The 15,705-nt window shown below is 40.4% G+C and overlaps 1 protein-coding gene across 1 annotated transcript in view; it reads right to left on the bottom strand.

Moving 5' to 3' along the window:
- The window catches only part of MERTK (MER proto-oncogene, tyrosine kinase), a 106,580-nt gene that overhangs the window by 47,132 nt on the left and 43,743 nt on the right, over window positions 1–15,705 (bottom strand). Inside the window, exon 5 of the mRNA XM_032410468.1 lies at window positions 687–773. Coding sequence (XP_032266359.1) covers window positions 687–773 — 87 coding nt within the window. The remainder of the gene's footprint in view (window positions 1–686; window positions 774–15,705) is intronic.

Below are 15,705 nucleotides of genomic sequence, written 5' to 3'. Positions count from 1 at the left end.
GATCCCACAAAAGGAGAAGGAGGCAGATGATTGGATTGGAATGTCTCCACTAGCATGGGGACCTTCAAAGACAAGTCTTCCATTATGTTACATCCCAGCTCAGAGGCGATAAGGAGATTAGGAGGCAAAAGCACAGGAGCTCCGGGCTCTCCCCTTCCATCTCTCCTCTCGCGGGGGGGGGGGGGGGTTTGGGGGTTGGAGGGGTGTGTGGAAATGGGACGGACTCGCTTCAGCCCCAGCTGCCTGGTAAGGACAGAGCCCATTCCTTCAATCGATGCCCTAAGCCACCCCCACCCCTGGGGGCTCTTTAACGGGTAATGGGGACTAGTTCAAGGTGGGAGAGGGAAGGTGAAAACAGGAGCTAAGAAGATCGAGGGTAGACATCTCAGCCTATTTTCTCAGACTGAGCAGAACTAAACGAGTTAACGTTTATCAAAGACTTATGCACCAGACACCATTTTGAGTGTTTTTACTGTCATTATCTCATGTAAGCCTCAAAATTATGTAGATTCTGTAATTATCCCTATTTTATACTGAAGCTAGGGAGGTTAAGTGACTTGTCCCAGGTCACAAAGAAAGTCAGTGGGGGAAGACAGGGCTCAAACCCAGGTAGCTGGCTGCAGAGCTCATGCTGTGTCCCCTGACCAGCTCCCAGAACATGCCCGAGGCTTGGCCCTGGTGCTTACCTTTGATGTGGATCTGCACACCCTTGGACACGGTCAGCCCTTTGTCATTGTGGGCCTCACAACTGAAGACTGCTGTCTCGGTCAGACCTGGAAATGGAAGGGGACTCGTGAGACCAGGCTCACAGAGAAACAGGCTGTAGTTCACCAGAATCCTACAGTTGTCTTAGCATTCTTTCACTTTTTGGTTCATTGCCTCAAGCCATAAATGCAAAGTTAATTTTAAAACTATGCCGGTGGCTGAAAAACAAACTTGGGATTAAACCCTAGCTACCGGGAGCAAGTCAACCGTGGGCCTAAGACACAGCTGTTCTTCATTTAAGTGCTTTATTTTTCCCAGATGGTGAGATGTTAGGTAACAAAAGCAGTAATATTTAGACTTAAATTTCTGCAAGAGGGGGGACGCCTGGGTGGCTCAGTCGGTTAAGCGTCTGCCTTTGGCTCAGGTCATGATCTCAGGGTCCTGGGATCGAGTCCCACATCGGGCTGCCTGCTCAGCGAGGAGCCTGCTTCTCCCTCTGCCTGCCACTCCCCCTGCTTGTGCTTCCCCTCTCTCTCCCTACTAAATAAATAAAAAAAAAAAACTTAAAAAAAAAAAATTTCTGCAAGAGGGTATAGGAATTGCTGGCCCCGATATCAAGAAGACTGCTTTCTGAGGCTCATCTGGACAATCCCCTGCCGCTTAGCCGCACAGTACATACTACATCACATACTAGTGACATTTCAGGATACCAGACATAGCAGGATAAAAGTCACAGTGCTTAAAAACCTCAGATGATCTGTTGTAATGAATCCTTTTTTAACAGTAAAAATTAGTCAGTTCATAAAGAATTATTACGTAAGCACAAGATATTATTATTACTTGAAGAGAAGACACTAGTGCTGAATGAAGAAAAATTCTACCATTTCAGAGGTTTGAAGACATCTTAGAAATGAAAAAAACTAGTTGACTTATTAATTTTAAATAGAAAGGAGGAGAGGTAATCCAGATACTGGTCTCTAATACTATTTGCCAATAAAAGGAACCAGAACACCTTAGAGAAATGGCTGATTCTCAGATTGGAGCAGGAAACAGATAAGATGAGCACAAACACCATGCAACACACACACACACACACACAGACACACAGAGACACGCACACACACACACACACACACACACACACAGAGTGATGGGGGAATGACAGAGACATAGAAGCCAACTGAAAGAACTCCTCCTAATAGCCAAAGCTGGAACGGTTTACATGAAAATAAATGAAGTAGCATTGAATTGTAACCCAAAATATAAAATAAATATTCACAAGCCTATACTGATGTAAATACATGATTAAATAATGGGGAGGAACAAACAAGTCTCCCATGCAGAAGAGTTCCAAATAATTTATGTGGATTCTCAAGGGGGAGGACCGTAACTCCCAACCCCTTAAACGTGGGCTGCACATAGTGACTTCCTTCCAAAGAGGACAGTATGAAAAGGAAATCAAAGCGAAACTTTATTTTATTTTTTTTAAACTTCAGAGTGGAGAAAACGATAAACACTACCTTGGCCACATGACCAAGGTCAACACCACTAAGTCACGTTGACAGAATGTATCCTTGATATGATGTTAATGAAAATGGCACTTCCCCTCTGCAGTCTTCCTCCCAAAAACATACAACCCAAGTCTAATCAGGAGGAAAATATCAGACAGTCCAAACTGTGAGACATTTTACAAGAAACCTGACCAGTATTCCTCAAAACCGTCAAGACCATTAAAAACAAGGAAAGTTTGAGAAATTGTTACAACCAAGAGGAGCGTAAGGAGACAAGACAACTAAATCCTGGATGAACTCATTGAATCATACAAGGGTATTAGGTAAAAACTAAGGAAATCTGAATAAAGTAGAGACTTGAGTTAATAATAATGTTCATTGGTTCATTAATTATAACAAATACATCACACTAATGTAAGATGTTAATAATGGGAGAACGTGCAAGTGGGGTTTATGGGAAAACTCTGTATTATCTCCATGATTTCTAAAATCTAAAACTATTCTAAAATTTAAAAACGGGTGTTTTTTGTTTTGTTTTGTTCTTGTTTTTTTAAAAGCACAGCCATATACAAATTTTAGGTTTGTGTTTGTACCCATTTAAATTTCATTATTTCCCACTGTGAACCTTCAGATGGATATTTTTACATAAAAAAAAAAAAATAAACTCCTAGGATTAATAATAATCTTGATTACATATGAAGTATGTAAAATACTGTAGGGAAAATAAGGTAGAGCTCTTTACTAAGGTGAAGGTTCTATGGACTATGGAATTATCTGGAGTATAATTTGTTAATTTCCAGTTAGGTTTGTACTATTAATAGAAATAAATTTTTAAAAAATCAAAAAAATAAAAAATAAAAAATAAAAGCACAGCCATATATATTATACATCTGGTAGAATCTGGAAACTTCTCTGTCTCTGGCACACAAAGGTGTCCTCTGGCACAGAGTTCACATCATGAACTAGAGAAAGAAAAAATTCTTGAAAATAGACCTCCATTTGCTTCTTGCCTGAAAACCTTACTTTGTTATCTTCTATCCTTTTACTTGTATAGGTAATTCTCCACCTGATAATTTTAAAATTCAAAGCTTGTCACTAACAGTAATTAAAAATTTGAAAAATCAAGGAGGAACAAGATGCTGAGGGAAGGCCAGCCCAAGGCTGGGCCGAGTGGCCAGAGAACCGTGCCTGGGAGAAGTTCTAGGAAGAAATGCGAACCTGATCCCTTTTATGTTGGCTCTTCTTTTGAGGGTTAGAAGTGCACAGAAAAATCAGTGCTGGTGGGGTTTTGTTCTTTTCCATCCAGATGGAAGTTAGTCCATGCGCCTGAGTTCTGCTGACTAGACACGGTCTCTCAAGAAAAAAACGAACCTGTGTATCTCTGTCCTACAATTCTTTGGTGACTTTTTTACTTCTCTAAAAGAATGTTCTGTCAGAATAGGACAGATACTTCAGGTATTTTCATTTTCTGAGGTGAAGAGTATTTCCCTCAGACTGGAGGAAAATCCTAATCAAATGGCTTAGATTCTCTTGACACAGGGCGCCTGGGTGGCTCAGTTGGTTAAGCGACTGCCTTCGGCTCAGGTCATGATCCTGGAGTCCCGGGATCGAGTCCCACATCGGGCTCCCTGCTCAGCGGGGAGTCTGCTTCTCCCTCTGACCCTCCTCCCTCTCATGCTCTCTGTCTCTCATTCTCTCTCTCACAAATAAATAAAAAAAATCTTAAAAAAAAAAAAAAAAAAGATTCTCTTGACACTTCCAAGAGCTAAGAAACTAAAATTTCAGGTAGGAGCCATCATGTGACATTTTTGGTCACTCCCTTTTGAGTGGCAGATGGAACTGCTAATAGTTTGTGTGATGGTTTACAAAAAATATCTCACTGAAGAGGAATATTCATCTCAAACCCATTAGCCACATCTATAAAAGGACATCCTTGAATACCCTGCCTCAGAGGTCATTATATCTTCTGCTTGTATTCCTCCCAAATAACTTTGAAAAATATATGGAGTCTCTCATACATTTTGAGGTTTGCATCTTAAATTTTTTATAACTTAAACAGCTACAAAGAATACAATTTCAGGTACTCTGACATTTTAAAGCATAATTCCTTTAAAGGCACCTATGTAGCCTAGCCATGACCAGGATGGGAGACCCAGCATCACCCACTGAAACAATTTTCTCCCAGGAGCCAGAAGTTTTCTATCATGGCTTTCTACTTCCCCTGCAGAATTTTATCCAAATGGCATAAGTATGTGGGTTTGGAAGTCATGACTAATCACCCTACAACACTTTTGGCAAAGAAAATACACATATACGTTGAAATTGGAAAAAAAAAATTCTTCTAGATTGATTATCCTCACAACTATTATTAGGGCACAACTCATCAAGACAAAATATATAATTCTTTTTTTTTTTTTAAGTAGGCTCCATGTGGAGCCCAATGTGGGGCTTGAACACATGACCCTGAGATCGAGACCTAAGCCAAGATCAAGAGTTGGATGCTTAACCGAATGAGCCACTCAGGTGCCCTGACAATGTATATAATTCTTAAACATAAACAGTAAAATTTTACTGGAAGGGCAACTTCTTCACTGAACAAAATTTGGAATTTTCTATGTAGTGATCTGGAAATTTCTTAACCTTGAGTCAATGCACTGTAGCAGCCACTCTCGAAGTGTGGTCTAGAGACTCCTGGGCATCCCAGAGGCCCTTTTAGGAGGCCTAATGATGAAAACTCTTTCTGTCATAATAATAATAACACTAATAATAATGATAAGATGTTATTTGTCCTTTCCACTTTCATTCTCTCAGGAACATGTGACGGAATATTCCAGAAGAATTTTCCAGAGGCTGTATGTTGTGTGATGATGTCATTAGTTTTATCAGGTAACGGAGTACGTGCTTATATATTTTTATGCTCTAAAAGTTTTGCTTTAGTTTCTAATTCAGTACTTATCAACAGGTAGAACTCACAGAAACAAAACCTCTTTGGTTCTCAATAATTAAGTCTGTAAAGGGATCTTGAGACCAAAGCATTTGAGAACTGATGCCCTGTAGTGACTCCAGATAAGTCAGGGAGAGGTCTTTCTTCTTTTGCAAAGTGAGGGAGAGATTTGGACTTTGGGCACTTTGTCAGGCATTTACTTTACAAAAGAAGATGGACACATCCCAGATGAGGATCAAGACCTCATCCCTCTAAGCCACTGCCTGGCCCCCATGCTGCCGACCATTATGTCACAGTCCCGCCTGTGATGCTTTGGTTTTCATGCTGAAGAATCACCTTTAACCTTCCAGGTCATAAGCTCTCAAATGAGACGCCCATTTCACCAGGCTCCATGAATGGGCACAACTTTGCTTATATTTAGAAAAATTGGCTTTGGCTCAATGAGAAAATACAGAGAGTTGCTATGCAACTTATATTTTTTATATAGTCGAGCTAAACACAGTTATTTGACTTCAGTGACTCTTGTCAAAACTCTTGGGAAACACTTGAGTACAAGATACAGATCACATTCCAAGCTGGCCAGAAGCGGAAAAAAACAGGAGGATGGATTCATTTCCTGAGATCCGTTGACCAGCTATAGATCTCTAAGTAAGACAACTGGGGCCCACTGTTCTTCAGAGCTGCGAGGTTTATCAATGCTGAAAGTGAAACTGCATATCAGGAACACTATGTTAGGTTAAGTGGGAAGTCGCTTTTCCTTTCTGTGTTTCTTTTCAAAGTGCACACAAAGTCAGGAAAACAATCTCTAGCACATTCTCGGGCACAAGACATCCACACTAGTATAGAATTGTCCAGAAGTAGCTAAACCACCTATTATATCAGTTCTTCCCATGAGCTGAGGTGGTTAATGCCCACAGGCCAAAGAGACGCCAATAGCGAGAAGTGGAAACTGGTTCAAACCAAAGTTAACTTTCTCCTAAAGTAGGTGGGCCAAAACTTAAGACAAAATACAGTCTTCTTTGCTTAATGTATTCAGTTATACATACTTCCTTTGTTTAATGGCACTAGCTTCCCAGCTAGAGACTCATATAAGAGCCTGGGTTGGATATAGCAACTAGTGTGTGCTGGGAAAGACTGTTGCCTCTCACTTCCCTCTTCTCCGTCTGGGTGAACAATCACCAGACTGGAATAGACCTTGAAGTTTTATAGCGTGAGCCCTTGTGGCTTTCCAGGGGAAAAAAAATCATCCACCCCCTTAAGTCCACACCCTACTACCCACTCTCTCCCGAGTGACCATGGCACCGGAGCCTCCTGTCTTTCTGAGCCCTGTCCTCCTCCAGTGGGAACCCCCCCCCCTTACTCTGTCACATCTCACCTAACTCCTGATGTTCATGCCCCTCTTGCTTGGTCTGCTGGTTTAAAAAAAGACAGCCTCTGACACAAGGTCTGAAAGATATTTTAAAGAACATTCAGAAATAGGATGTTCCCTTGAGGGAAGGACAATCAGAATTGCTAAGAAAGCAACTTCTAAGAGCACCAGTTTGGTGGTGGCCAATTTGTTGAGTTCTGGATAAGCAACCTTTGATTTTTTTTTTTTTTCCCCCTTAGAGCAAAAGAGGCAAAGCAATGGAAGCACATTCTGCATAAAGGAAGTTGCTTATTAACTTGGAACACACTCTCTGCCCTGAATTCATTCACTCAATACATATTTACTGAGTACTTACTAGGTGTCAGACATTTTCCCAGGCACTTGGGGTATATCCATGAATAAAAGAGATCCCTGCCCCTACAGAGCTCACATTCTTACAGAGGGAAGTGGGTGAGAAAGAATAACCTTGATAAATAAGTAAGCTTCATGCTCTATCAGAAGGTGATTAATGGAATGGAAAAATACAAAAGGATCAGAGAGGGCCGCAGGTGGGTGGGAAAGTGGGCTGTGATTTCAAATATTCAGGTCAGAGGCTCAGAGAAATGTCCTCCAATGAATGACTCTGAGTGAGGGAATAGGCTAATGTTGTGGGGAGTGGGGGTTCTGGGATGGGAAACCTGGAGCTTTGAGCAGAAGACTGACATGATCTAACTTGTGTTTTATCAGGATCGTTGCAGGGGCCACATGAAGACTAAACCTTAAGCAAGTAGGTCCCTTACTAGCTCCAAATTTTTTCCTGATCTGAAAATGGGTATTAAAAATGCCTAACTATATCACAGCTTACTATGAAGTTCAGTCAGTCCTTAGAGAAAGCACTGTGAAAATGATGAACTGACTTATATCAATTCTAGTTATCGTTACTATTGTTATTACAATGAATATTATTAACTCTATCCAACTAACTAAAACATAAAGCTAGCTTAGATATTTTCTAAATGTGGATTTAAAAATGAATGAGTATTTTTAAAAAATAAAAACCAGGGGTGCCTGGATGGCTCAGGTCATGATCTCAGGTCCGTGGGATTGAGCCCCACGTCGGGCTCTGCACTCAGCACGGAGCCTGCTTGAGATTCTCTCTCTCCCTCTTCCTCTGTTCCCACCCCTGCTTTCACATGCATGAATGCACACGCATACATACTCACACACTCTCTCTCAAATAAATAAAATCTTAAAAAAATAAAAACCAGAAAGATCAGCGTAAGTCCACCACTCTTGATAGAAAGATAGCTCAAAACTGACAATGAGATAGTAACTATTGCATATAAAAATAAGACAAAAATTTTATAAGTAACACTTGAGTTATTCCTGCGGGTTGCTCCTGTACCAAGGGCCTTACACTCATTATTTCACTGAATCCTCATAAATGTTCTATGAGGTAGACACGGTTATTATCCCTCTTTTATACAAGGAAGTTGAGTAACTTGCCTAGGGACACACGATAGTGAAGTAGTATTACTGCATATGTCATAGCTAGGGATCCCAACCACTAACCTACAATGTGTTCCACCATTAAATACCATATAGCAAAACCTCTTGCAGTTCTGTTCTTTATTTTGGGATTTGGTTTTGCCCAAGACAAAGGGCTTTTTAAAAACAGAACTTTGGGACACCCGGGTGGCTCAGTTGGTTAAGCATCTGCCTTTGGCTGGGGTCATGATCCCAGGGTCCTGGGATCAAGTCCCACATCAGGCTCCCTGCTCAGCGGGGAGCCTGCTTCTCCCTCTGCCTGCCGCTCGCCCTGCTTGTGCTCTCTCTCTGACAAATAAATAAAATCTTTAAAAAAATAAAAAATAAAAACAAAACTTTGTGGGGCATAGGGTGGCTCAGTCTGTTGAGTTTCCGACTCTTGATTTTGGCTCAGGTCATGATCTCGGGGTGGTGGGATCAGGCTCCATGTTGGGCTCTGTGCTCAGCATGGCGTCTGATTGTCCCTCTCCCTCTGCTCCTCGCTCAGCTCATGCTCTCTCTCTCTCAAATAGATAAATAAATAAATAAATAAATAAATAAATAAATAAAATCTTTAAAAAAATAAATAAAAACAAAATTTTGTTTTGGAATAATTTTCAATTTACAAGAAATTACAGAAATAGTACAGAGTTCTTGTATATCCTTCACCAGCTTCCCTTAATGATAAGATCCTACAAAATCATAGTATAATAACCAAACAAGAAAGTGACGTCAGTATAATACTATTAACTCAAATAGAGACCATATTCAGATTTTTGCCAATTTTTGTTCTGTTTTATTTTTTGGGGGGTGTGTGTGTGGGGGGGTGTATAGCTCTATGAAATTTTATTTCAGGTAAGATTTGTACTACTTTAGCACCAAAAAAAAAAAGCTCCCTCATATTTTAGGAACATCCTACCCAAGCTAACCCCTGATTAATCATCATAACTTTGTCATTTTGAGAATGTTATATAAATGGAATCACACAGCATGTAACCTTTGAGATTGGCTTTGTTGACTCAGAATAATGCCCTTTAGACAAAGTACTGCTTTGCTCATGTCTCTTAAAGACAGCTTTTACATCACAGAAGGACAAAAAACCCAACTGGTATCAAGAGAAAAAAAACATATGGCCTTCCTGTTCATAAACATGCTTGCTCAATGCAAGTGTCAACCATCAGGACTCTTTAAACCACTTCCCTACTTAGCACTCTCTTGGTAGAATCGACCTCGGAAAAGTTTACTTCAGGGTTAATTTCAAGACAGGATGGCCTCTCCTTGCAAACACTCCCAGGTTTGCATCAGCAGGTAAAGCATAAACCCAGCCCCTGGCATTTCCAGTCAGAATGGCACCTAGTTCCTCAACCGTGAACTTCTGAGGTGGGCTCAGGTATCACTAACGCATCCTCAAAATTAAACACAGATGTAAATAAGAATAATGTTTTATGGTTCTTTTACAATATTACAAAATTCAGGTGCTTGGGAATAGTCCACAGATAGCTGACTTGATCTAACTTGGTGTGTCAGAAGCTTGCACTGTTGGCCCTTTCTCCATGGACTTCCTTAAGCCCTCTGTCTACAAAATGGGTGTAAAAAAACTCTCTGTTAATTTCATAGAACTGGTTTTATTTATATTTCTATAAATGAGAGGAGATAAGGAGTTTAAATGCAAAAGCAATTATGCAAATACAAGTTACTTCACTCTCACTGTGTTCCTTTGTCCCAGTGAAGGGACCTCTGACTCAGGATCTGTTTATAATTCATTTGTTTATTCAGTAGTTCATTCATTCATTCACACAGTTCTGATGTGCCAGGCACTGTGCTGGGTGATAGGGCTAAGGTAATTAATAACTAATATGTAATAATCACACTGATCAATAATTCAGGGTAGGGAGACAGTAGATGGTTGTGCTTTCATGTGGTGGGGAAGTACAAGCATTATGGAAGAGGCACTGTGGATACACAGACAAGGACAGGCTGTCCTGAAAGGTTTTCAGAAAAGAAATACATATGGGTACAAAGATGTCCACGTAAGTAACAACAACCACCAAAATAAAACCACCTACATGCTCATCAGCAAGGGGGTGGTTAAATACATTATGGTCCATTCATGCAATGGGGCGATTATCATAAACAATGAGAGCCCCACGAGTACCTGTATGGGAAGATCTGCATGTCTTGGCCATCTATGTGTATATGTACATATGTGAGTATATTTAAAGGAGAAGGGCCTTGAAGGAAGTGAACCAGTAGCTCACATTGTGTGTCATCACACACACTGTATGTGACAACTATGTAGGGAGTGAACGTGTGGAGATTCAAGGGAGACTTGCCCATTTTGCTTTGGTATGTTGCTATGGTTTGAATGTTTTACAATGAAAATGTGTTCACGTATTATTTGTGTAATAAAAAGGCTGCAATCGGGGCACCTGGGTGGCCCAGCTAGTTAAGTGACTGACTCTTGATTTCAGCTCAGGTCATGACCTCAGGGTTGTGAGATGGAGCCCTGTGTCAGGCTCTGCACTCAGCGTGGAGTCTGCCTGAGATTCTCTCTCTCCCTCTCCCTCTGCCCCTCCCCTTGGTGGCGCTTGCTCACGCGCTCTCCCTCTTTCTCTCTCGAATAAATAAATAAATAAAAATCTTTAAAAGAATTAAAAAATTAAAAAGGCTGAAATTAGTCTGCATGTGCATTATCATTCTAATTTGAAGGAAAATCACCTATATGCACCCAAGCATATACATTTACAGAAAAGGTTTAAATGGAATCAAATCTGTGTTTTCGTCACAATTGTATACCTGTATAATAAGATGTAAAAATACTTTTTCTGAATTTTCTACATTTTAGACATAAAGTCATTTAATAATTATGTAAAATAAAGTTAAAAAACTGTTTTTTGTTTTTTTTTTTTAAGAGAATGGGGCAGAGGCAGAAGGAAAGGGCGAGAATCTTGAGTAGGCTCCACGCTTAGCCTCATGACCTGGGCCCCCTAAAATCTTTTTATTTTGAAATAATTATGGATTCACAGAAAGATGTAAAGAAACATACAGGGAAGTTTGGTGTATCCTTCACCCTACCTCCCCAATGTTAACGTCTTACATAACCATAGCACACTGTCAAAACACTACAGCACAATGTCAATTTCCTAGCCAGGAGATTGACATTGGTACTATCCGCAGAGCTTATTCAGATTTTACCAATTATACATGCACTCATTTGTGTGTGTGTGTGTGCACACGTGCACACACGCATGTATACAGCTCTATGTAAGTTAACAACATATGCAGCTTTGTGTAACTATCATCACAATAAAGGTTGTTTTAAAAAACACACTATTGGGGGGCGCCTGGGTGGCTCAGTCAGTTGTGTCCAACTCTTGATTTCGGGTCAGGTCATGATTAGGGTCATGAGATTGAGCCCCACATCCGGCTCCACACTCAGTGTGGAATCTGCTTGAGATTCTCTCTTTCTCTCTTCCTCTGCACCCCCACCCCTGGCTTGCACTGCACTTTCTCTCTCTCTCTCTCTCAAATGCATAAATAAACAAAAAACACATTATTAGGCTATAAACTGCTCTATTTCTATTTTACTTCTATCTTCTCTACCAAAGAAAAAAAAACCTTCAAATTAAAAAAAGTAAAATAAAAATTGTAATGAACTTGCAACCCAAAATAGGTTGTGGTTGTGAGAGTATATCACCATTTAGAAATAAATCAGGTCTCCAAGCTGAGACAAATTATACACAGCCGTGGGTATTAAAAGAATTTGTAAATCTTATCACAGAAACACACTTTTACCTTCTAAGATAACATGCAGTAGAGGAAAAGTTCCAGATGAACAGAGATTGACAGATTGTCCCTATTTTCTTTTCTTTTTTAAAAAGATTTTATTTATTTATTTGAGAGAGAGAGTGAATGAGAGAGAGAGAGAGAGCATGAGCAAGGGGAGGGAGAGGGAGAAGCAGACTCCCCACTGAGCAGGGAGCCCGATGTGGGGCTTGATCCCAGGACCCTGGGATCATGACCTGAGGTGAAGGTAGACGCTTAACTGACTAAGCCACCCAGGCGACCCTGTCCCCATTTTCATAAAGAAAAATGACACTGACCCTGGTAGTACAGAATCATTGAGAGAGAAATCCACCATAAAACGTAAGAGAGGGCTATCAAGGGGCGCCGGGTGGCTCAGTCGGTTAAGCATCTACCTTCGGCTCAGGTCATGATCCCCAGGTCCCGGTTTTGAGCCCCGCGTTGGGCTCCCTGCTCAGTGGGGAGCCTGCTTCTCCTTCTCCTCCCCACTCCTGCTCTCTGTTGCTATCTCTGTCTCCCTCTCTCAAATAAATAAATAAAATCTTAAAAAAAAAGAGAGAGAGAGAGAGAGGGCTATCAAACTGGTGCCTGTAAGAATGCAGGAAATGGTCACATCTAGTCATTCGGCTCACCCAGAAGTCAGGTTTGATTTTGAAATAAATTTCAAGCTGATTTCCAGACTTTCTGTGATAGTTACTAGCCCGATGTAGTAATAATATCTCAGAAGATAAGAAAGAAATAAATGGAGGGAAAATAAAAGCAAGCAGATTTACTAATGGTTGAACAGTAGCCAAGAAAGTTGATTTAACGAGCTGAGGTCAACTCAGAGTCTGCCTTTATCAACAGGCCACTGGACTCTGCCCTCAGTTAGAATGGAATCTAGATTTTCATCAACAACTTGGATGAGACACAAAAGGCAGCACAAAGCGCGGGGCGGGGGGGGGGGGGGGGGTTTTGTTAATTGAAGGAGAGGATAGAGGTTCCGAATGGCCTCTGTGGGCTGGGACAATATTTTAAATTTTTATAAGGATAAATGGTAGGCTGAACTTCCAAAAATAATGAAATATACAAGAAGCAGGAGAGCTTTGGCTTTGCGGTAATTGAGAGAAAAAAGACCCGAGGATTTCAGTTAGCCTCAAACTCAACATTAATCAACATGTTAACCTTCATCAGAAATAGTAATGCAAACTGCATTACCAGAAATATTGTGTCCAAAACACTATATTGCAGCTTCCACTGAACTTTATGCATGTCTTTTCAAAATAACACCAATGTTACTAAACTCTTTCAGAAAATAGAGGAGGTAGGGATACTTCCTAACTAGTATTTGAGGACAACAATACCCTGATACCAAAAACTGACATTCTGAAAACAAAATTATAGACCACTGCCCTCATGAGCATTGTTGTACAATAAAGAATTTAGCTTTTGTCCCTTATAATTGCCCGAGTGACAGGAGTAGCTTTGTTAGACTAATGAGGTGACTCAGAATGGGCCCCTAGAAAACCTCAGGATGAAGACTGATCACCAGAACGACCAGCCATGTGATGAGAGGGTTGAGGGGTCTGGAGATTGTGTTTAATCACATGGCCAATGATTTCATCAGTTATGCCTATGCAAGGAAACTTCAGTAAAAAATCTGCACCCCAAAACTCAGTAGAGTGTCCTTTTCCTGGATGTGGCAGGAGGGTGACACACCCTGATTCAAAGAGGAGCGGGCATGGAAGCTCTGTATGCAGGACCCTCCCAGATACCACCCGAGGTATACCCCGTGTAATAAAACTGTAATTGTAAGCACAGCACTTTCCTGAGTTCTGTGAGTTGTTCTAGCAAATTATCAAACCACAGGGGGTCATGGGAACCTCCAAATTTATAGCCAGTCAGTAAGAAATGCAGGTGGTCTGGGGACCCTCCCCACCCTGAGACTTGTGGTTGGCATCTGAAGTGAGCCTTGGGGTAGACTGGGTAGTCAGTATCAGAAGTGAATTGCAGTACACCCGGTTGGTATGACCCTAGTCTGGCAGTGAAATAGAATAAATGTAAATGCAAAAATCTTTAACTAAATATTAGCAAATCGAATCCACCACAATATATCATGACCAAGTAGAGTTTGTCCCAGGAACGCAACACTGGTTTAGCATTTGAAAATCAAATCAATGTAATTTGCTGCATTAGGAGAATAATGGAGAAAAACTAGATGATCATATGATAAAAAAAATAAAATTTTTGGCAAACTGAGAATAGAAGGAAACTTCTTCAACCAAATGAAGGGCACTGACCAAAACCCAGTTTATGTCATAGTTGGTGATTGGGACAGAGACATGAACTCTTCCTACTTTAATTCAGCATTGCGCTAGAGTCTTGGCCAGTAAAATAAGGAAAGGGACCGAGATAAAAAGGCAAGATTGGACAGGTAGAAGTAAAACTGTCTCTATTTGCAGGTGACATTGTCTACATAAAATATCTAAGGAATCTACAAAACAACAACAACCAAACCCTCTTAGAACTTAATACATTAATTTAACAAGGTTGTAGGATGTAAGATCAACATACAAAAATCCACTTATTTCCTATATACTAATAGTTAACAATTGGGAAATGAATTCAAATGTGATACTTACCAGCATCAACAACATAAAGTATTTACAAATAACTTTAACAAGTGACATATAATACCCCTACATCAAGAACTATAAAAAATTGCTGAGAGAAATTAAAGAAGAGCTAAATAAATGGACAGAGTGTGTTCTTGGATTGGAAGTCTCAATATTATTAAGATGTTACCTCCCCATAAACTGATCTATAAATTCAATACAATTGCAAACAAAATCACAACAGACTCTTTTGCAAAAGCTGTCAAGCTGATTCTAAGATTTTTATGAGAATAGGCCAAAGACCCGAAATGATACAATGAAATACAATGATATATGATTGGTCTATAAGCACAAGAAAAAAAATGCTAAAATCTTGTCTTTTTTCTTTTTAAAGATTTTATTCATTTATTTGAGAGAGAGAGCACAAGCAGTGGGGAGGGGCAGAGGCAGAGGGAGAAGCAGGCTCCTTGCTGAGCAGGGAACCCAACATGGGGCTTGATCCCAGGACCCCAAGATCATGACCTAAGCCGAATCAGATGCTTACCCGACTGAGCCACCCAGGCTCCCCACTAAAACCTTTCCTAAATCTAATTTAAAATTTGACATTAGTGGGGCGCCTGGTTGGCTCAGTCGTTAAGCATCTGCCTTTGGCTCAGGTCATGATCCCAGCGTCCTGGGATCGAGCCCTGCATTGGGCTCCCTGCTCAGTGGGAAGCCTGCTTCTCCCTCTCCCACTCCCTCTGCTTGTGTTCCCTCTCTCGCTGTGTCTCTCTCTGTCAAATAAATAAATGAAATCTTTTTAAAAAATTTGACATTAGGGAAATAAAGTGCAAATTTAAAATTTACCATGGCACATCCACTAGAATATCTAAAATGGAAAAAAAAAAAAACTACCCATATGAAATGTTGGCAAGGACATGGATAGAGCAATGAACACTCATCCACTGTGGCTAGGAATATAACTTGGTACAACTTTAGAACAGTTTGGTGGTTTCCTTAAAAGTTAAACATATACCTAGTATGTGATCTAGCAGTTCTTCTCCCAGGTATTATTCAAGACAAAATAAAAACATACGTCTCCCCAAAGCCTTGCACACAAGTATTTGTAGCTCCTTTATTTATCATAGCCAACAGCCATAAACATCCCAAATGTTCACCACACAAATAAACAAAACATAGCACATCCATACCATAGAGCACTATGGGCAATAACAACATACTACTCACACGTCAACATGGATGAATCCCAAAAACATCACGTTGAGGGAAAGA

The sequence above is a fragment of the Phoca vitulina genome, unplaced genomic scaffold (assembly GCF_004348235.1).
Source record: "Phoca vitulina isolate PV1807 unplaced genomic scaffold, GSC_HSeal_1.0 scaffold12, whole genome shotgun sequence".
Classification (NCBI taxonomy): domain Eukaryota; kingdom Metazoa; phylum Chordata; class Mammalia; order Carnivora; family Phocidae; genus Phoca; species Phoca vitulina.
Note: the sequence above shows the minus strand (reverse complement) of the source record. Positions and strands in the feature narration are given on the sequence as shown.